General features: G+C 66.7%; 1 protein-coding gene across 1 annotated transcript; it reads left to right on the top strand.

Moving 5' to 3' along the window:
• The first annotated feature begins 1068 nt into the window (after positions 1–1068).
• Positions 1069–21838, top strand: SEMA6B (semaphorin 6B). Its single transcript, XM_064734331.1, has 17 exons — positions 1069–1172; positions 13389–13537; positions 14218–14347; positions 14724–14784; positions 14924–14986; positions 15295–15396; positions 15751–15841; positions 15915–16034; positions 16123–16211; positions 16619–16836; positions 17618–17749; positions 18086–18235; positions 18726–18920; positions 19445–19585; positions 19694–19771; positions 19908–19966; positions 20043–21838. Exons 2-17 carry the CDS (start codon positions 13423–13425, stop codon positions 21023–21025), a joined length of 2727 nt encoding a protein of 908 aa, XP_064590401.1. The 5' UTR covers positions 1069–1172; positions 13389–13422; the 3' UTR covers positions 21026–21838.
• Positions 21839–22022: the final 184 nt, after the last annotated feature.

Below are 22022 nucleotides of genomic sequence, written 5' to 3' on the forward strand. Positions count from 1 at the left end.
GTGTCCCCTCGCTGCGCCCCTGGGGACGCTGATTCAGGCGCTGAGTCACGGCTGTGTTTCCTTGCCCTGGAGACCCCCCTTCCGTCAGTGTCCCCCCGGGGGTGGCCGTCCCCTCCCTGCCCTGGGAACCGGAGGGATGCAGGAAGGGGTGAATCAGCTCCGAACCTCCTGCTGGCCAGGGCGGGCTGAGCCCGGGCACGGCTCGGGGCACCCCGGGCACCCGGACAGGGTTTTACCCTCACTTGAGGTTTTTCAGGCTAAAACAACCGGGACAAAGCAACAAAGCGAGCGAAGGATCGCCGTGCTAGGCCCCCACCCTGGTGTCACCCCCAGAGCCCCGGGTGCCCCCCAGGGCCCATCCTGGTGTCCCCTGCAGCCCGAGGGGGGCAGAGCAGCTCCTGAGGGTGAGGGGAAACTGAGGCAGGAGATGGGGGCTCACATTGAGTGGGGGTTCAGCCTGGGGACAGGGACAGCAGCGGAGGGGAATCGCCTTGGAGGCTGCGGGGGAATGGGGTCCCAGCCCTGGCCGGGATGGGGATGGTGGGAAACTGAGGCAAGGGGTGGAGGGAATCGGCCTCAGCCCCTCTCCGTGCCAGGGCTGGGGGAAACGGAGGCAGAGGATGGGGGGGCTCGGTATGAACCCCTCTTGGTGCCAAGAATGGAGGGAACCGGGGCGGGAGATGGGGGGGGGATCGACCCCAGCCCCTCCTGGGGCCCGGGATGGGCGAAACTGCTGGAGGGGCCGCGGGGGGGCCGGTGCCAGCCGTGCCGGTGCCCGGGAATGCGGGGGGAGCGCTGCCCCTGCCCGGGGGGGGGCCGAGGCAGGCGGGGCCGCTCCCCCCGCGCTCCCCCCTCCGTGCCGGGGGCGGGGGGCCCGGGCCGAGCCGCCTCCCCGGGGCGGGGGCAGGGCGGGGGGCGCAGCCGCTCCGGGAGCGCCGGCGGCGGCGGCGGCTCCTCCATCGCCGCTGCTGCCGGAGCGGCCCCGGTGCCGCCGCAGCCACCGGGCGGGCCCGGCCCCGGCCCCCCCCCCCCCCGCGGCCCCGCCCCGCCCGGCCCCGGTACCGGCGCTCCCGGCGCGGCCGAGCGGAGCCGAGCGGGGCCGGGCCGAGCTCTGCCGGTGGGCGCAGGTGCGCGGAGCCCCGAGCCCCCCCGGACCCCCCCGGGACGGAGAGGTAAGAGCGCGGCCGGTGCCCCCCCCGCCCGCCCCCATCCCCATGCGCTCCCGTCCCGCTCCATCCTCCTCCTCTCCTCTTCTCCATCCGCTGCCCCTCCTGGGGTGGGGGGGAAGGGAGAAAAGGGGGTGCCCCCCCCCCCGAGCCCTCCCCCCTCCCGCCGCCGCCGCTGCTGCATTGGGAAGCGGCGCTTTTGTTAGCGGAGCGGGCGGAACCTTGAAGGGTCACGGGCTGGAGGGGCCCCCCCCGCGCCCCCCAACCCGCAGCCCTCTGCGCCCCCTCCCCGCAGCCTGAGCCCCCCCGGCACCGCTGCCCCCCCAGCACGTCCATCCCGCATCGCCATCCCCACCCGGCACTCCGGGGGGGTCCCTCCCGCACCCCAATTCTTCCATCCCGCACCCCCAGCCCTCCCCTGCACCCCTCGAGCATCCCGGCACCCTCATCCGGCACCCCCGACACCCTCCCCGCACCCTCATCCCGCAGCCCCATGCCCCCACCCCAGCCCCCCTGCTCTCCCCAGCACCCCCATGTGCCCCCAGCACCCCGATACCCCCCTCATCCTCATCCCAACCCCCCAGCGCCCCGATACCCCCCCATCCTCATCCTCATCCCACCCCCCCAGCGCCCCGATCCCGCTCCCCTCTCCCCATCCCGGCACCCCCCCGCACCTTGAGCCCCCCCATCCCCTTCACCCAGCACCCCGGCCCACCCCCATCCCCTCCCACGCCCCCTCCCACCCATCAGCCCCCCCGGGCCGGCACCGCGACCCCCCCCCCCAGCCCCGGGACACGGCGGGGGGCGCGGGAACCGGAGCCCCCCCAACCCCGAGCCGGGAGGATGGGATGGGGACGGGAATGAGGATGAGGATGGGGATGAGGATGGGGATGAGGATGGGGATGAGGATGAGGATGGGGACGAGGATGGGGATGAGGATGGGGACGAGGATGGGGATGAGGATGAGGATGGGGATGAGGATGGGGATGAGGATGGGGATGAGGAGGAGGATGGGGACGAGGATGGGGATGAGGATGAGGATCGGGGGGTGTCTCTGCTTCGTCGCGCTCCGTTTTGCCTCCGCTGTTTCTTTGGGCAGCAGCCAGGGCTCGTTGTTGTTATTTTTTTGGGGGGGGGGGTGAAAAGGAGGGGTCCCTCTGTGCCCCCCCACCCCCGGCAGCCTCGGCTGGGCTGGGGGGGTCCGGCCAGTGCAGCCACCAAAAGGGAGCAGCGAGGGTCAGCCTGGGGGGCTCGGTGCTTGTGCCCCCCCACCCCAAATAATCCCGCAGGGCTGGGTGGGGGGCACAGCCAGACCCCCACAAACTCAGGGGGTGCCCTGCTCTGTCTCGGGGCTGTAACTTGGTGGGAACAGGAGTTGGGGGGCAGCCGGCAGGAATGGGGGACCCGCCGTGCACGGGGGGGGGGGCTCTGACACCCCCCCCGATACCGGGGCAGGGCCGGGGGGGCTCCGTGCCCCCTTTTGGGGCTCAGCACCGCTGCACGGAGCCGAGGGGGGACCCCGAAGCACCACGGCTGGGGGGGCTCTGCCTGACCCCAATCCTCCCCTGCCGCCCTCACTTGGGGTGCCCAGAGCACCCCCAGACCCAGCAAAGCCCCCTGCCCTCCCCCAGCCTGCCCTCCATGCCCACATCTCCCACAGCAGCCGGGGCTGGGGCACCCCGAGCCCCCCCAGCCCCCCCATGGGGCAGAGGGGAGTGAGGAGCCCCTCCCTGCGCAGGGCATTTGGGGAGGGGGCTCAGCACCCCCCGTTAGAGCGGGGGGGGGGGCGATGCCCACGGGGCTGTGCCATCGGCACGGGGTGACCTTGGGTGAGCTCTGCCTCGTGCCGTGCCTCAGTTTCCCTCTGCCGAACCAGGTCATGAGCTCGGCGGGGCTGCAGACGGGACCCCCCCAATCCATCCCCCAGCCCTGGGGTGCGGGGGGGGGTCAGACGCCTGCCATGAGTGACCCCTCAGCGCTGGCACTGCTTGCCTGGGAGGGATGGGGGTGACAATGGCACCGCCGTGTCCCCCCCTGGTGCCCCCTCGGTCTGTTGGGGTCCGGCAGGGCCGGGTCCCACCCCGGGGATGTCCTGGGGAGGGGTCAGGGGGGGCAGAGCTCTCTGCCCTACAGACACAGCCTTGGGAAGGCTTGGGTCGCTTTGGGGGTCCCCTGTGCGTCCCCCTGGCTGTGTACCCCACAAAACGACGCCAAGGGTTGGGGTCCATCCCTGTGTGCCAGGTCCGGGCAGTGCCGTGTGTCCCCCACACGGGCTGGGTGCTGTGGGTGTCCCCGCTGGGTCCCGGGGTGCCATCCTGGTGAGTTCTGGGTGCCAGGGTGGCTCTGCAGCCCCCGGGCAGCGTCCCCGGGGTGCCACGGGAACTGGGTCACTGCTGCCACCGCTGCCACCGGGACACGTGGCTGTGTGGGGGGACAGGAGGTGGCCCCGGGCTCGGGTTCAGCTTTGAGGGTGCCAGGGGCAGCTCAGCCCCCACCAGCAGTGCCAGGGGTGTCAGTGTGGGGGGCACAGCTCGTCCCCCCTCCCCAGAGCCCCCCATGGTTCTGGTGACATTCCCATAAACAAAGGGGGGCGGCCCAGCTCAGTCACAGGGGTGCCCACGTGTGCCCCCCACGGCAGCGCTGTCCCCTCTGGGGGGGCTCCTGTGCCCCACAAACCAGGGCTCTGCTGGCTCTGTGTCCCTCCCAGCCCCAGCAGGAGCCCCCAGGCACGGGACAGGGCAGTGACACCGGGCTGGGTGTCCCTGTCCCCACAGCTCTGGCTGTCCCTGTCCCCACAGCTCTGGGTGTCCCTGTCCCCACAGCTCTGGGTGTCCCTGTCCCCACGGGCTGGGTGTCCCTGTCCCCATGGACTGGCTGTCCCTGTCCCCACAGCTCTGGCTGTCCCTGTCCCCACAGCTCTGGCTGTCCCTGTCCCCATGAGCTCAGTGTCCCTGTCCCCATTGAGCTGGATGTCCCTGTCCCCACAGGTCTGGGTGTCCCTGTCCCCATGAGCTCAGTGTCCCTGTCCCCATTGAGCTGGGTGTCCCTGTCCCCACGGGCTGGGTGTCCCTGTCCCCACAGCTCTGGGTGTCCCTGTCCCCATGGGCTGGGTGTCCCTGTCCCCACAGCTCTGGGTGTCCCTGTCCCCACAGGCTGAGTGTCCCTGTCCCCACAGCTCTGGGTGTCCCTGTCCCCATGGGCTGGCTGTCCCTGTCCCCACAGCTCTGGGTGTCCCTGTCCCCACAGACTGGGTGTCCCTGTCCCCATCGGGCTGGGTGTCCCTGTCACCTCGGCCCTGGCTGGTTCGGCTCCCAGTTAAAGCAGTAACTGCTGTGCTGCCACCATTGCTCCCCTGGCACTGCTGGGGCACAGCCGGGCCCTGCCCGCCAGGCCCTGAGCTGGATGCAGATCCCTGCTGCAGTGCCGGATGCGGTTTGTATCCCCAGACAAGCTGGAATATTTTTAATTAAACCTGCCAGTTTGGATGCGATTTCATTTTTCAGTGGGCTGAGCTGCGCCGGGCCCTTGGAGCATCTCCCAAAGCTGGGGCCGGATCCCAGCTCCTGTTGGGGGGGTTGGAACTGGGCACGGTGACACGGACACCAGGCAGGGACACCGGGCACGGTGACATGGACACGGGCAGGGACACCGGGCACGGTGACATGGACACCACGCTGTCCAGGGTGGCTGTTCCTCGTTGTGCCAGGCCGGCAGGGCCGGGATGGTTTCGCTGTGGTGGCATTTGCTGCGTTTGGGGGACATTAAAGAGTGGCAAAGCAAAGCAGGAGCGATCCCAGCTCCGGGCAGGAGCTGAACCTGTTGGTGCCCATCGTGGATTGGCACTGGAGCTTTGGGAGCTGTGTCCCAGGGAGCTCCAGGCTCTGCCCCCCGTGCCCAGGTTGGAGGTGGAACAAGAACAGGGCACCCCAAGGAGGCTCTGCAGCCCTGGCAGTGCCCACCCCAGCAGCAAAGGGGACACGATGGCCTCGGTGCCATCCAGGGACCCCCAGGCTGTGGTGGCATCCCCCAGAAGGAGATGATGAGGGGTTGCATTCCCTGAGTGAAGCAGGGGGACAGGAAGAGCAGGGGGCTGGCACAGAGGAGACCCAGAGGGGCTGCCGTGTGCTGGCGGGATTTTGCTCCCTATTTAATTACAATTTTGTCAAATTAAAACACAAAAAAAAAAAAAAAAAAAAAAAAAGAGGGGGATAAAGAGATCCCTCTCGTGTCTTTGTGCTGGCTCCCAGCAGCCGGTTAATTAAACAGTGGCTGCTGAAGCCACCGCTCCCAGTGGAGCCCTGCCAGGCTGGGGCTTGGCACCGCACCTGGGCTCCAGTTGCTCCCAGTTCAGCCCAGTTTGGGCGGTTGGCAGTGGCAATGGCAGCAGCTGTGGCAGTGGTGTAGCTGTGGCGGTGGCTTTGGCGGTGGCAGTGACAGTGGCAGTGGCAATGGCAGTGGTGGCAGTGGTAGTGTCTGTGGCAGTGGCTGCGGCAGTGTCGGTGGCAGTGACAGTGTCGGTGGCAGGGCAGTGACAGTGGCAGTGTCTCTGTCTGTGACAGTGGCAGTGGCTGTGTCCTGGCAGTGCAGTAACTGTCGCTGTGGCAGTGACAGTGGCAATGGATGTGGTGACGGTGGCAGTGACAGTGACAGTGGCTGTGGTGGCAGTGTCCTGGCAGTGACAGTGGCTGTGGTGGTGGCAGGGCTGTGGCAGTGGCTTTGGCAGTGGCAATGGCAGTGGTGGCAGTGGTGGTGGCAGTGTCTGTGGCAGTGGCAGTGACAGTGGCTGTGGCAGTGCCCTGGCAGTGCAGTAGCTGTCGCTGTGGCAGTGACAGTGGCAGTGGTGGCGGTAGCAGTGGCAATGCCAGTGGAAGTGGCAGTGGCGGTGGCAGTAGCTGTCGCTGTGGCAGTGACAGTGGCAGTGGCAGTGACAGTGGCTGTGGTGGCAGTGTCCTGGCAGTGACAATGGCAGTGGCGGTGGCAGTGGTGGCGGTGTCAGTGGCGGTGGCTGTGGTGACAGTGGCAGTGTCGTGCCGATGCGCCGTGGCTAATCCTCACTCTTGCCGTGTAATCCCGCCCGCCGGGATAATCCCATCAAACCCGGCAGCGCCGCGGCCGAGCTCAGCGCCGCGTTTGGCGCCGGGGGGATCTGGGGGAGACACGGGAGGGGACACGGGAGGGGACACGGTGGCCCCGGGGCAGCGGCGGCGGCGGGAGGGACCGTGAGGGCTCGGGTGGGGAAACTGAGGCACGGAGCAGGAGCAGGAGTGGAGGGAGGCAGCCCCAGGGTGATGAGGAGGGTGGGATGGGTCACCCCAGAGATGCATGGTGGGAACACCGCGGGCATTTGTGACCGCCCCATCCATCGCCTCCCGCCGGGAGCGCCGGGACACAGCGCCGGGAAAGCAGGAAGGGTCAGGGTGGAGCTCTGGGAGGCGGGAGCTGAGATCCATCCTCGCCATGTGCCCGAAATAACCCGGCCATGCTGGGCTCCGTCCCTCGTGCCAGCTCTGGGTGTGCAGCCCTGGTCACGCGTGGGACAGCCATGAACACACCTGTGCATGTGTGACATGTGACAGCCATGAACACACCTGCACACGCGTGACATCCCCTGCACACGTGTGACACCCCCTGCACAGACACCCCGGTGCCACCCGGTGCCCGCACGCTGTCACACACAGGTGCCAGCTGGTGCCCACATTCCTGCACATGTGTGTCACCCGGTGCCTCCTGCCAGCCCTGCACACGCACGCTGACTGTGACATGTGACACGTGTGACACCTGCTGTGCGCACCGACACCTGCACACACATGACACACACACATGGCACACACACATGGCACACGGTGACACCCCCCGCGCACACGTGCCACCTCCCCACGCACAGATGGCACCTGGCACACCTGGCAGGGCCTGGCAGGGGACAGGGACACCCTCGTGCCCCGAGGCTTTTGGCGCGGTGGTGGCGGTGGGGGTGGCAGTGGCAGCAGTGGCAGTGGTGGCAGCGGTGCGAGAACGAGGAGCGGCTCCGAGGGCGGCTCGGCCGCTCGGACCTTCCGGCGAGGCGGCAGCGCGGAGGCGGCGCTGGGAACAATGGCCCTTTGTTCTGAGCCTCTGGCATCCCGGAGCCCGGCCTGCATCCCAGAGCCTGGATCCTGCATCCTGCATCCCATCCTGCATCCCAGAGCCTGAATCCTGCATCGCAGCCTGCATCCTGCATCCCAGCCTGCATCCCAGCCTGCATCCCAGAGCCTGGATCCTGCATCCTGGAGCCTGAATCCTGCATCCCAGCCTGAATCCTGCATCCTGCATCCCATCCTGCATCCCATCCTGCATCCCACAGCCCTGCCTGCATCCCAGAGCCTGAATCCTGCATCCTATCCTGCATCCCATCCTGCATCCTGCATCCCAGCCTGCATCCTGCATCCCATCCTGCATCCCACAGCCCTGCCTGCATCCCATCCTGCATCCCAGCCTGAATCCTGCATCCCATCCTGGGTCCCAGAGCCTGAATCCTGCATCCTATCCTGCGTCCCATCCTGCATCCTGCATCCCAGCCTGGATCCTGCATCCCATCCCACCCTGTCCCTATCCCACCTGCATCCTCCATCCCATCCTCCATCCCATCCTCCATCCCATCCTCCATCCCACCCTCCATCCTCCATCCCATCCTCCATCCCATCCTCCATCCCATCCTCCATCCCATCCTCCATCCTCCATCCCATCTCCATCCATTCTCCATCCCATCCTCCATCCATCCTCATCCTCCATCCCATCCTCCATCCCATCCTCCATCCTCCATCCCATCCTCCATCCCATCCTCCATCCCATTCTCCATCCCATCCTCCCCGCTGCCTCCAGCCCACGTCCCCCTGCACATCCCACATCCCTGCTCCATCTGCACATCCCCTGCACCCCCTGCACCCTCCCTCCTCCTCCTCCACTCCCCCCGTCCCCCAGCACTGCCAGGGCCCATCCCAGCCCCTCCGGGGGGCTCAGGGGCTGGGGGTCACCCCACAAACCCCCACCTGTCCCCAGGACAGAGGACACTTCCAAAACAGAGAGCAGGATGGAGGAGGAGGGTGAAGGCTCACGTGCTCTCACCCACACCTTGGCACAGGAAGCCACTTGTCACCTTGTCACCCTCTGGGCACAGCAGGGGTGGCAGGAGGAGATTTGTCTCCTGTCCCCTCTGGTGTCCCCATCCCGGGTGTCCCTGGGAGGTGAGGGGCTCCAGGGGGGCAGGGGGGCACCCTGAGTGCCACCTGCAGGGCCATCATCAGCAGGGGACAGCACTGGGTGACACTGAGGTGACACTGAGGTGATCTGCCACCCCCAGCCCCTCTCTGCCCATTGAAGCCAGCAGATACTTATATTTAACCTTATTTAAATACAAGTAGGAGTTTGAAGATAATCCTAATGGGAACTGCTGGTTCTGGGCCTGCAGAGTGGAGCAGCCCCATTGTCCCCAGCAGGGCAGCATAGGTGACACGGGGAGGGGGGCCTGAATCCAACAAACCCCCAAAAACGCCCAAAAAACCCCCAAAAGCAACTTTGTTAGGGATTAAAAACTGACCTGGCTTTGGGACTGACCCTTGGTCCCGACCTCCCAGAGCCTCCCCCAACTCATCTGGCTCTGGGATCGATGGGTTGTGATTGTAGGGCTGCTCCCTGAGCACTGGGGTGGCTTTGGGGTTAATTTGGGGTGAGTTTGGGGTGGCTTTGGGGTAGGTTCAGGGTGGGTTTGGGGTGAGTTTGGAGTGGGTTCAGGGTGGGTTTGTGGTGAGTTTGGGGTAATTTGGGGTGGGTTTGGGGTGGATTTGGGATGGGTTTGGGGTGGTTTTAGGATGGGTTTGGGGTGGATTTGGGTGGGTTTGGGGTGCCTGTGGGTGCTGTGGGTGCTGTGGGTGTGTTCAGCAGCCTCCCATCCCCGGAATGCCGGGGCTCCCTGTCCTGGCTGTAATTGCAGGGTTCCCTGAGCCGGATGTAAACACTGCCGGTGTTGTTATTGCAGAGTCCCCGTGGGGCTGAGCCGGGAGCTGCTGCCCCTCAGGGATCCCGTGGGGACACGGAAAGGGGACACTGGGGGACTGTGACACCCTGGGGACGGGGGCTCCATCAGGAGGTGACAGGAACCCCTGGGGACAGGGATGGCACAGGCAGGGTGCACAGGGGAGGTGCCATCCAGGACTGGCATGGCTCTGGGTGGGGGTTCCAGGGCGGTGCCAGGCCGGGGCAGGAACAGGGGGTTCCCTCTTCCCTCCCCAAAGGGGAACTGAGGCACGAGGCCGGAGGAGGTGACTCGGAGCTGCTCCTGTCACCGCCCTGGGGCCATGCGGGTGACAAAGAGGGGTGGCAGGGTGACACCGAGGGGACCCCGCCTGGGCACAGAGCCCCTGGGGTGGCACAGGACCAGGGTGAGTGCCCTGGGGACAATGGGAATGAAGGGAATGGGTGAAGTGGGGCTTTGGGGACAGGGGGGATGAGGGCAATGGGTGTTTTGCAGGGACAGGAGGGTCAGGCACGTGCCTGCCCTTTGGGGACAAGGGGGGTGACAGTTTTGGGGGGGACAGGGGTGGTTGTGTGGCTTGGGGAGAGCAGCAGGACACGGGAGGATCCCGTCCCATGGAACTGAGGGGGACAAGGGGACAAAGGCATTGAACTGGGGGGACAACAGGGGACGAGCGCTGTGAATTGGGGAGGGGGGACACACAGCCCTCCGTCTGCCACCCCCTCTGTCCCCCCCCCCTCCCCGGGGTTTATTTCGGCGTGACGCGTGATCCTCCTCGCTAGGAAACCGTTCTTAATATGCAGATGAGCCTGGATTTAATATGCAAATCACCATGCGGCTCTGGCCGGCCACCAGCGCCGGCGGCTGCCGGAGGGGACGTGTCGGGGCACCCATGGGTGGCACCCGGGGGGCATCGAGGGGGCTCTCAGCAACCGGGGCCACCTCTGGGCACCCACGGTGGGCGACAAAGCCGCCCAAGGTGACCGCGGGGTCCGCACCACCCCCGTGCCCTTGGTCCCTGGCGGTGTCCTGGGGGGCTCGGAGCTTGTGTCCCCACCCGGTGGGCGATGGGGAGGGGACAGGGACAAGGGACAAGGGACAAGGGACAAGGGACAAGGGACAAGGGACAAGGGACAGGGAGCGGGGCTATAAACGGCAGCTGTAAGCGGAGCCGGTAACCGGAGCGGGAGGCCCGGGGGGACATTTGAGCCGCCGGCGGGGCCGGGGAAGCGCCAAGGTAAACCGTGGGTGCTGTGTCCCCCCCTGGTGACCCCCCAGCCCTGTCACCGCCCGGGGACCCCTCCGGTGCTGGTGTTCCCCCGAGCTCTGGGCAGCTCTGGGGGTGCTGCCCGCAAAGGGGGGGACCGGCGACAGGAGACGGGGACAGGGACGGGGACGGGGACAAGGCCAGCGCGCGGTGCCAGGTGGCCGGGGTGACATTTGCTCCGGCCCTGCCGTGGGGACAGCTGCTTCCTGGCTCTGCCATCTGAACCGGGCCCGGAACGGAAACCCGGGGGGGGCTCAGCCCCCCGGCCCCGGCGGCAGCGGCAGCTGGGATTGGGGAGGGGGGCAGCGCTTGGGGGGGCGCTGCTGGTGACCCCCAAACCCCCCTGTGCCAATGGGGGTGGCGCTGGGTGACCCCACTGAGCGAGCGCCTTTTGGGGGGCTGGAGCATGTGGGGTGGTGTGTAAATGCCTCATTAGCATAACTAATTACTGATTTCTTATTGGCGTTGGGCGCCTCCTGAAGGAAATGACCCCAAAATCCGGCATTAGACCGACAGAGAGGGATGTGGATATTGAGATTATAGCAGGGAGGGGTGTCCCAAAAAGTTGAATTTTCGGGGATTTCATTGTTGGTGTCCTGCGCCTTTGCCACCCGTCATCCCTTTCCCAGATTGTCCCCTTCCCAATGTCCCCCCATTCTCCAGTGTCCCCTCTTTTGCACTGTCCCCCCTTTCCCATTGTCCCCCGTGTTTCCCGGGGTGTGTCCCCCTCCCTGGTGTCCCTCCCTTCTCGGTGTCCCCCCCATTCCCGGTGTGTCCCCCCCTCTTTCCCGCTGCCCTCCTAAGGGGTTTATGAGGATGGGGGACCCTTGGCGGTGTCCCCGCTGTCCCTCTGTCCCCGCTCCGTGTCCGGGGGGCTCTCAGGGTCCCTCGTGCCGCTGTTTTCCCGCGGGGACGCCGCGGTGCCGCTCGGGGGGGGGTCCCAGGGGTGCCCCCCCGGGTGACAGCTGCCGGGGCGGGGGGGGTTTGGTGGCTCCGGTTACGGTGACATCAGCCCTACCTTCCCACCTGGCGCGGGCGGGGGGCGCGGGCCCCCTCCCCGGGGGTCGCGGGGGGTTGGTGTGACAGCTGAGCGGCTCTCGGGGCGTCCTGGAGGGGGGGGTGGCACATGGGACCCCCCTGCCGGCCCCGGGGACAGCGGTGACACCGGGCGGCGGCGGAGGCGGCCGGAGCGGCTCAGGTGGGCAGAGCGCGGCGCTGGGGGGGCGGATGGCACGGGAGGGGCTCCCACCCCCCCGGGAAGGGACGGGAATGGGGGGCCCCCCGGCAGGGACACCCCATCAGTGGGATCAGAGATCCCGCTGCGCTCAGAGCCGCCGGGAGTGCAGCAAGGGGGGGACACTGGGGCTGCCCCCCCTTTCCTGGCCCATTCCCCAGTGCCGGGGGTCGCGGGGATGTTGGGGAGGGGGGGTGGGACAGACCAAGCAGCTCCGCCCGCCCCCCAAAGCTTGGTGTGGGGGTGAGGGCTGAGCGCGCTCTGCCGTGGGGAAACTGAGGCACGGAGCAGGGACGGGGATGAGGGACATGCCCGGGGCCGCTCCCCCGCTCCGTGTCGGGGACACCCGAGTGGAGACCCCCCCTCACCCCCGGCACATCCCCATGTCCCCCCACGCTGCCTCAGTTTCCCCACAGCCGCGCTGGTGACCGTCCCCCTGCTCCGCCACTGCCATGAATGGGTCCCTGTTTGTCACCCCCCCCGTGGCCGTGTCCCCCTCCCCGCCGTGCCCCCTCCTCCCCTTGCCCCCCTCCTCCCGCCGCTGCCTTTTCTTTCCCCGCACAATCGCGGGCATTTATGGCGCCGGAGGCTCCGCTTTCCCTGCGCCGCTCGCTGTCACCGCCCGCCCGGGGACGGTGACACCGGAGCCCCGCTCGGGCTCCGGGGCCGCGGCACGGCCCCCCGGAACCCCCCAGGGAGGATTCTCACCGAGCCCTGCCCTGGGGTGGCTTTTGGGGTCCCCCATCCTCCCTCCGGCGATCGGTGGCTGTCGGGGGCCGCTCTGTGACAAACTGGGCACAAACGCTCATTTCCTGAAATTTGGGGACACCGTGGGGACAAAGCTGGGTGTCACTGGGAGCTGTGGCACTGTGGGGACAGGTTTGGGTGTCCCTGACACAGTGGGGACGTGGTTGGGTGTCCCAGGTTGGGGTCAGTTGTCCCCAGAGGGGCTGTGACACCAGGGTCGGGTCCCCCCGGGGTCACCTCCTGCCCAGGGCTGTGGCACAGCAGGGTCGGGGTCAGATGTCCCCGGGGGCAGTGGCACGGCCAGGGGACGGGTTGGGGACAGTGGCGGGTCTCACGGGGGGCCGATGACACCATGGAGGGGCTGGGGATGTGTCCCGTGACCCCCAGAGCCCACAACGTCACCGTGTCCGGTCCCCGCAATGTCACTGTCCCCAACCCCACACAATGTCACTGTCCCCGGTCCCCACAATGTCACCGTGCCCGGTCCCCGCGGGGGACGAGGGCGCCGCTTCGATCGCTCCCGCTGCCGGCTCCCATGGAATTAATGATCAATTAATTCCCTGCCCGGCTGCTAATTACCCAGCCCCTCGGGGACGCGTGGCAGGGTGGGCATGGTGGCCCGGCGTGGTGAGGGGACACTGGCGGTGGCACTGGGGCTGTTTGGGTGCGGGGGTGCTGTGACATTCTGAGGCGTCCTCGGAGATCTTCCACGACATCCCGGTGGCGTTTTGGGAGGGGGAAGAGCCTCTCTGGCTTCCCTCTTGTCCCCATGTCCCCGTGTCTCTCTGTCCATGTGTCCTCACCCTCCTGTCCCCATGTCCCCATGTCCCCAACCCCTTCCCCACGTTCTGCTGGTGACAAACCCCAGCACGGCCCCAATGAGGGGAGACACCCGCAGGTTTGGGGTGCTCGGGGGTGTTCCCTGTGGGTGCTGCCCCCTCCCAAGCCCCCTACCTGTGCCCGCAGGTGCGGTGGGTGCCCTGGCAGGGCGGGGGCCACCATGGCACCCCCAGCCCGTGTGCCCCTGGTGCTGCTGCTGCTGCTGGCGGCCGAGAGGACGGCGAGGGGCACCTTCCCCGAGGAGCCCGGGCCCATCGCCACGGCCCCCCCGGACTGTGAGTGCCCCCCGGGGCTGGGGGGAGCGGGGGCCTGCATTGGGGCTTGGCAGGCACGGCCTGGCATGGAAAGGGAAGCGGGGCTGGGGCACGGGGGGCACTGGGGGTTGGGGGACACTGGGGCGTGGGGGGCATGGCTTGGTATGGAAAGGAAGAGGGGCTGGGGCATGGGGGGCACTGGGGTACGGTGGGCACAGGTTGGCATGGAAAGGGGACTGGACCATGGGGGGCACTGAGGCATGGGGGGCACTGGGGGCACTGCTTGGCATGGAAAGGAAGAGGGTCTGGGGCACAAGGGGCACAGGGGGCACTGGGGCATGGGGGACATGGCCTGGCATGGAAAGGGAAGGGGCACTGGGGCATGGGAGGCACTGGGGTACAGGGGGCACTGGGGCATGGGGGGCATGGGGGGCATGGCCTGTCATGGAAAGGGAAGGGGCGCTGGGGGGAATTGGGGTGAAGGGAAAAGGGGGAACCCAAGGGAGAGTTTTGGAATACGACAGGACAGAACCAGGGCTGGGCTCTGGGGTATTTTTGGGGGTAACTATGGAAAGGGTTTCGGGGTGCTTTAGGGTGAAGGCAGGCGAGGGGCACTCGTGGGGAGGGATTTTGGGCCTGTGGCAGCAGGGAGGTGACCCGGGCTGTGTGGGGGTGCCCGTGTGACCCCCGTGCCCCCCCAGATGTGAAGCACTACCCCGTGTTCGTGGGGCACGGCACCGCCCGCCCGGGGGGCCCCGAGGGAGGGGGCACCCAGCGCCTCAACATCCAGCGCATCCTCAAGGTCAACAGGACCCTCTTCATCGGGGACAGGTCAGGAGCTGGCACCCCAAAACCTCCCTTCCATCATGGGGGGCACCCCACACCCTCCCCACTCCTCTCTGCTGGGGAGGAGCCTGCCTAGGGCACCCCAAAACCTCCCTTCCATCATGGGGGGCACCCCACACCCTCCCCACTCCTCTCTGCTGGGGAGGAGGGCACCCCAAACCTGCCATGGGGCACTGGGGGGTCACTGGCACTGACAGTGCCCTGGTGATGCCCATTGTCCACCCCAGCACCCCAAACCTCCTTCATTGTCCACCCCAGCACCCCAAACCTTCCCGGGGTGGGTGGGGGTGGATCCTGTACCCCCAGTGCTGGGGGGCACACCCCAGCTGGGGGGTGGTGACACCCGTGTCCCCCTCCCCAGGGACAATGTCTATCGGGTCAGCCTGGAGCCCAGCGGGGCTGCTGAGATGCGCTACCACCGGGTGAGTGCTGGGGTTCCAGGGGGGGCTGGGGGTCCCAGGGAGCTCTGAGGGGCCCCAGGGAACTCTGGGGGGTCTCAGGGGGGTCTCACGGGGGTGCTGTTGCCTCGTCCCCATCCCCACACTGCTTTTCCCCACCCAGAAGCTGACGTGGCGCTCGAACCAGCACGACATCAGCATCTGCAGGATGAAGGGCAAGCACGAGGTACAGCTGTGGGATCTGCCCTCCTGGGGACCCTCCGTGGCCGTGTCACAGCCTGTCCCCTCCCCAGTGTCACCACCCCACTCCCTCCCAGCGGTTGTGTCACTGATTTATTGGCTGATTGGCTAAATTGGTTTGTAATTAATTCTTGGGAGCCGGAAATCCCATTGCCAGCTCCCATAAATGCAGTTCTGGGGTGAGAACAGCCCCCTCCAAGCCATCCCCTGGCAATGATGAGGGTTTGGGCGGGGTGGGATGAGGTGAGGGGGGTTTTGGAGTGCTGAGGGTGACGGTCCCCTCTCCTGGCACAGGCAGAGTGCCGAAACTTCATCAAGGTGCTGCTGGTGAGGAACGAGAGCCTCCTGTTCGTCTGTGGCACCAACGCCTTCAACCCCGTCTGTGCCAACTACAGCGTGAGCCCCCGGGATGGGTCACTGTGAGGGAGGGGGCTGGAGCCAGGGGAGGAGGGGGCACCCATGGGAAGGGTTTTGGGGTCAGGGAAGGGTTTTGGGCACCCATGGGAAGGGGTTTGGGGTGAAGGCAGGAGGGAACACCCCTGGGAAGGGTTTTGAGGTCAGGGAAGGAGGGGGCACCCACAGGAAGGGTGTGGGGGTGAAGGCAGAAAGGGGCACCCATGGGAGGGGTCTGCAGCACCAGCACCTTCAGCCCTGTCTGTGCCAGCTGCAGGCAGAGCCCCCCTGGGGATGGGGAGCGCGGGTGCCCCCGTGCCCGGGTGTGTCCTCACGTCCCCCTGTCACCCGCTCTAGATGGACACGCTGGAGCCCGTCGGGGACAACATCAGCGGCATGGCCCGCTGTCCCTACGACCCCAAGCACGCCAACGTGGCCCTGTTCACAGGTCAGTGGTGGCACTGCCGCTGTCACAGTGGGCACGGTGTCCCCAAACCCCACTGACACCTTGTCCCCTGCAGGGGGGATGCTCTTCACCGCCACGGTGACGGATTTCCTGGCCATCGACGCCGTCATCTACCGCAGCCTCGGGGACAGCCCCACCCTGCGCACCGTCAAACACGACTCCAAGTGGTTCAAAGGTGTGTCCCCACCCTGGGCCGTGCCAGGACAGGGCACGTGTCCCCTGTGACCCACGCTGGGCCATCCCTGACCCTGCTGTCCCCTCAGAGCCCTACTTTGTGCACGCCGTGGAATGGAGGAGCCACGTCTACTTCTTCTTCCGCGAGATCGCCATGGAGTTCAACTACCTGGAGAAGGTGGGACCTGTCCCACTGGGGAGGAGATGCACAGAATTCCCCAAATTCTCCCAAATTCACAGAACTCACAGAATGCACAGAATTCATAGAATCACTGGGTTGGAAGAGACCCTAAAGGTTGTTGAGTCCAACCCTGCCCCAACACCTCAACTCAACCCTGGCACCCAGTGCCACATCCAGGCTTTGTTAAACACACCCAGGGATGGTGATTCCACCACCTCCCCGGGCAGAACATTCCAGAACTTTATCACCTTTCCTGTAAAAAACTTTTTCCCAGTATCCAACCTATATTTCCCTATGATCCCATAGCTCCCTTCCAACCCAAACCATTCTGGGACACCCACAGGGACACCCAGGGTGGGGACAGGGACACAGGGGTTGGGTGGTGACACATGTCCCCCCCACAGGTGGTGGTGTCACGGGTGGCCCGGGTGTGCAAGAACGACATGGGGGGCTCGCAGCGGGTGCTGGAGAAGCAGTGGACGTCCTTCCTCAAGGCCCGGCTCAACTGCTCCGTGCCGGGCGATTCCCACTTCTACTTCAACGTCATCCAAGCCGTGACGGACATCCTGGAGCTGGACGGGCGCCCCGTGGTCCTGGCCGTGTTCTCCACACCCACCAACAGGTCAGAGCCTCCTGTGCCCTGCCCAGACTGCCCGGGCTCAGAGCTGGGTGCCAGCTGGGTCTGGGTGGGATCAAAGCTGGATCCTGAGTGGGATCTGGGTGGAATCAAAGCTGGATCCTGAGTGGGATCTGGGTGGAATCAAAGCTGGATCCTGAGTGGGGTCTGGGTGGAATCAAAGCTGGATCCTGAGTGGGGTCTGGGTGGGATCAAAGCTGGATCCTGAGTGGGATCTGGGCAGGACCAAAGCTGGATCCTGAATGGGATATGTGTGGAATTAAAGCTGGATCCTGAGTGGGATCTGGGTGGAATTAAAGTTGGATCCTGAGTGGGATATGGGTGGAATTAAAGTTGGATCCTGAGTGGGATCTGGGTGAAATCAAAGCTGGATCCTGAGTGGGATCTGTGTGGGACCTAAGCTGGATCCTGAGTGGGATCTGGGCGGGACCAAAGCTGGATCCTGAGTGGGATCTGGGCGGGACCTAAGCTGGATCCTGAGTGGGATCTGGGTGGAATCAAAGCTGGATCCTGAGTGGGATCTGGGTGGAATCAAAGCTGGATCCTGAGTGGGATCTGGGCAGAATCAAAGCTGGATCCTGAGTGGGATCTGGGCGGGACCAAAGCTGGATCCTGAGTGGGATCTGGGCGGAATCAAAGCTGGATCCTGAGTGGGATCTGTGATGGGTCCTGGACAGGAAATGGGCTCGTTTCCATTTGGGATGTGCAGGGCCCCTGGCACTCGCTGGGGCCTCCCCATGCTCACCCCACAGCCGTGTCCCCACAGCATTCCCGGCTCCGCCGTCTGCGCCTTCGACATGACCCAGGTGGCCGCAGTGTTCGAGGGACGGTTCCGGGAGCAGAAATCGCCCGAGTCCATCTGGACACCCGTGCCAGAGGACATGGTGCCAAAGCCACGGTGAGGGACATGGCTGGGGACAGAGCTGGCAAGGACTGTCAGTGGCAGGGACAGTGGTGGGACTGGGGAAAGGAACAGGGATGGGGACAGGGACAGGGATGACAACCACAGTCGGTACCTGCTGAGAAGGGGACAGGCATGGGGACAGGGGCCAGTACCTGCTGAGAAAGGGACAGGGATGGGGACAGAGATGGGGACAGGGGTGATGATAACCATGGCCAGTACCCACTGCGATGGGGACAGAGATGGGGACAGGGGTGATGACAACCACGGCCAGTACCAGCGGAGCTGGGGACAGGCTGGGGACAGCGCCACTGAGCCGTGCCCTGGCTGCAGGCCCGGCTGCTGCGCGTCCCCGGGGATGCGCTACAACTCCTCCAGCGCCTTCCCCGACGAGATCCTCAACTTCGTCAAAACGCACCCGCTGATGGACGAGGCAGTGCCAGCCCTGGGCAACGCCCCCTGGATCCTCCGCACCATGACCCGGTGGGTGCCCGAGGGGCTTGGGGACACTGGGAGGGCTGGAAGGGGCTGGCCAGAGCCTCCCGTGCTGCCTTTCCATGCTTGTGTCAGCGCTGGGAGCGCTGGGAGAGCTGATAAATCTCATACACTTTGCAGTCAAGATTGTCTCGTCCTAATTAAATCTGCCTTAATTGCTGCTTGATGGGGAATTAATCAAGCCGCGCTCTTGGGCCGCAGCCTCCCGCCGGCAGGGCAGCCGGGGCGTGAGCAGGGATGGGGACAGGGACAGGAATGGGGACAGGGACAGGAATGGGGACAGGGACATGGAATGGGGACAGGGAGCTGGGGATGGGGGGTGGGAATGGGGACAGGGATGTGAGACTGGATCTGGGGATACAGGGCTGGGGATGGGGACATGGAGATGGGGATGTGGGGCTGGGGGGTCTCACTTTTTCCCCCTCCCTGGGACCCCTGGATTCCCCCACACCCCAGCACTGCTCCCTCCCCCATGCAGGTACCAGCTCCGTAAGATCGTGGTGGACAACGCGGCGGGGCCGTGGGGCAACCACACCGTGGTGTTCCTGGGCTCCAGCACCGGCACCGTGCTCAAGTTCCTCATCCTGCCCAACGCCACCAGCAGCCCTGGGCCCACTGCCCCCGGCAGCCAGAGCGTCTTCCTGGAGGAGTTTGAGACCTACCAGCCCGGGAGGTGAGTGCCAGGGTGCCAGGGGAAGGGGCAGTAAAAGGGGTGGGTGGGATGGATGGATGGATGGATGGATGGATGGATGGATGGATGGATGGATGGATGAGGGAGAGATGGATGGATGGATGGATGGATGGATGGATGGATGGATGGATGGATGGATGGATGGATGAGGGAGGGATGGATGGATGGATGATGGATGGATGATGGACGGATGGATGGTGGATGGATGGATGGATGGATGGATGGATGGATGGATGGATGGATAATGGAGGATGGATGGATGGATGATGGAAGGGTGGATGGATGGATGATGGATGGATGGATGGATGGATGGATGAGGGATGGATGGATGGATGGAGGGATAGATGGATGGATGGATGGATGATGGATGGATGGATGGATGGATGGATGGATGGATGATGGATGGATGGCTGTGGGGAATGGATGAGAAAATCTCCCCTGGACTGGGCCAGGCTTTGGAGGGCCCCCCAGGGCTGGGGCCATGATGAGCTCTGCCCTGTCCCCAGGTGTGGCCGGGACACGGAGGACGAGCGGCGGCTCCTGGGGCTGGAGCTGGACAAGGCTGCGGGGTCCCTGCTGCTGGCCTTCCCCCCGTGCGTGGCCAGGGTGCCCGTGGCTCGCTGCCAGCAGCACTCGGGCTGCATGAAGTGAGTGCTGGGGGCTGGGAGCGTGCCTGGGGAAACTGAGGCACAGCACAGGCCGGGGTGCTGTGTCCTCCCATCAGGGCTGGCCCTGACATCTCTGCTCCCTGCCAGGAACTGCCTGGGCAGCCGGGATCCCTACTGTGGCTGGACACCCGAGGGCTCCTGCATCTTCCTGGAGCCCAGCCCCAGGTAACGCTGCCAGGCCTGGGGACATGTGGGGCACAGGGGTGTCCCCAGAGAGCTCCTGCAGCCCCCAACCAACTGACGGGAGCTGGGAGACCCTGCCAGGCCGTTTGGGACCCACTGACCCAATTTGCCCCCCCAGGGTGGCCTTCGAGCAGGACATCGCCGGCGGCAGCACGTCCCACCTGGGCGAGTGCGAGGGTGAGTGCGGGGCCGGGGCCGGGCTCGGGGACGCGGTGGCGGCGCCCGCGGGTCCCTGACGTGTCCCCACCGCCAGGGCTGGTGACGGAGAGCTTCGTGGACGAGCCGGACGGGCTGGTGTCGGTGAACCTGCTGGTGATCTCCTCCGTGGCCGCCTTCGTTATCGGCGCCGTCATCTCCGGTTTCAGCGTGTGCTGGTTCATCGGGCACCGGGACCGCAAGGAGCTGGCGCGGCGCAAGGACAAGGAGACGATTCTGGCGCACAGTGAGTCGGTGGTGAGCGTCAGCCGCCTGGGCGAGCGGCGGGCACGGGGAGCGCTGCTGGCCCCGCTCATGCCCAACGGGTGGCCCAAGGAGCTGGGCAAGGTCACCCAGCACGACCTGGACTCGGGGGTGCTGCCCACGCCGGAGCAGACCCCGCTGCAGCAGAAACGCTGCCCCGGCGCCCTCCAGAACTGCACCTGGGAGCAGAGCCACAACATCATCAACGCGGCCTTGCGGGACCCTGGAGGCGGCTCCGGCCCCGCGGGCACCGGGCGGGGGCACGGCGGCTCCGGCCGCCCCCCGAGGGGCATCCCCCTGTCCTGCCACGCCATCCTGGTGGACCAGGAGCTGGAGGCCGAACTCAGCGACTCCTCAGGTGACGGGCACTGGGCTCGAGACGCTCAGGAGGGGCCCCGCACCCGGCAGCACCCGCCCGCCGGTGCCCGCCGCCAGCCCCGCAGCTCCTACGGCGACTTCGGGGGGACGCCGCACCCCAGCCCCGAGCGCCGGCGGGTGGTGTCGGCACCCAGCGGGGACGGGGGAGACTTTACCGAGGGGCCGCCCTGGCACCCCGAGCAGCTGAACTTCAACGCCAACAACGGCACGGGCCGCCCCGGCGCCCACCTCAAGAGGAACCACACGTTCAACAGCGGCGAGGCGGCGGCGGGCGGCTACGGGCGGCACGGGACGGGCACCGGGCACCGGGCAGCGCGGGCACCGGGCACCCCGCGGCCGCTGACGGACCTGCAGCACCTCCTGCGCTACGGCGTGGAGCGGACTCCCTCGGGAAAATAGGGTGGCACCTGTGCGCGTCCCCCGGCCAGGACACTGATGGGGACCCGGCTCGCTGGGGACAGGGACGGGCACGGGCTGAGGTGCTGCGTGGGTGAGGGGGGACAGGCACCCCCTGGGTGCCCCCGATAGGGTTTGGGGGTGCCCCCGGCTGGCGTGGGGCAGCGCCCTGCGCTCCGGCTGCGTTGTTGTCCCTTGTGCTGGGGTGGAGCGTCCAGAGTGTCCCCTCCCCAGGCCGGAGCCAGGGCCCGCAGCACCCTGGGGGCAGCAGGATGGACAGACGGACACGGGCACTGGGCTGTGCCCCCCAGCCCGCAGCCCCCCAGTGGCACCCGGGGGTGCTGCCACCCCCCTGGGGACACCCGGCCGGGGGTGCTTTGGTTGTGGTGATGGAACCTGGTGAGCGTTTTGGGGGCGGGGGGCTGGGGGCCCCCCGAGTGTGGCGATATCTGGGGATGGGGCACACTCCCACCCCCAGTCTGGGGTCAGCCCTTTCCCAGTGCCAGCCTGGGGGTTGCCCATCCTTCCCTACCCCCCGGCACCCCCTCCTGGAAAGCACAGCCGGGGTGGGGGGCACCGCGGGGGGGTCCCCACCGAACCCACTCTCTGCTGGCAAAGGGTGCCCTTTCGGTGCCACCCCTGCCCGGCACCCACCCGGGGTGGCGTGTCGCGTCGCGGGGCAGTGGCAGGTCCCCAGGGGGTGGCAGGCTGTAAATAGGGCAGGGGGCGGCGGGAGCCCCCCCCCAGCGGCCATGCATGCGGCCGCCCGCGGGCTGTACCCCGCGGCCCCAATAAACACCCGGTTACCGGAGGCGACTCCCCCGCCGCCGCCTCGGCACCTTCTTCACCTCCCCCGGGAGCCGGGACCGGCCGGGGAGGGGGGCACAGGGCTGGGAGGGGCCGCAGGGTGGCACCCGCTCCGTGGGCACCCGCACACCCAGCGCACACACACGCACCCACCCGCGCACGAAGGTCCCCACCCCACTTTCCCCACGAATTC

The sequence above is a fragment of the Zonotrichia leucophrys genome, chromosome 28, assembly GCF_028769735.1.
Source record: "Zonotrichia leucophrys gambelii isolate GWCS_2022_RI chromosome 28, RI_Zleu_2.0, whole genome shotgun sequence".
Classification (NCBI taxonomy): Eukaryota; Metazoa; Chordata; class Aves; order Passeriformes; family Passerellidae; genus Zonotrichia; species Zonotrichia leucophrys.

What these genes read in the sequence shown, in the direction of transcription:
- SEMA6B (XM_064734331.1), top strand. Translation starts at nt 13,423, where the DNA reads ATGGCACCCCCAGCCCGTGTGCCCCTGGTGCTGCTGCTGCTGCTGGCG. An exon ending in CGACTCCAAGTGGTTCAAAG is followed by an intron (nt 16,035 to 16,122) that starts GTGTGTCCCCAC and finishes CTGTCCCCTCAG; the next exon opens with AGCCCTACTTTGTGCACGCC. An exon ending in GACATGGTGCCAAAGCCACG is followed by an intron (nt 17,750 to 18,085) that starts GTGAGGGACATG and finishes CCCTGGCTGCAG; the next exon opens with GCCCGGCTGCTGCGCGTCCC.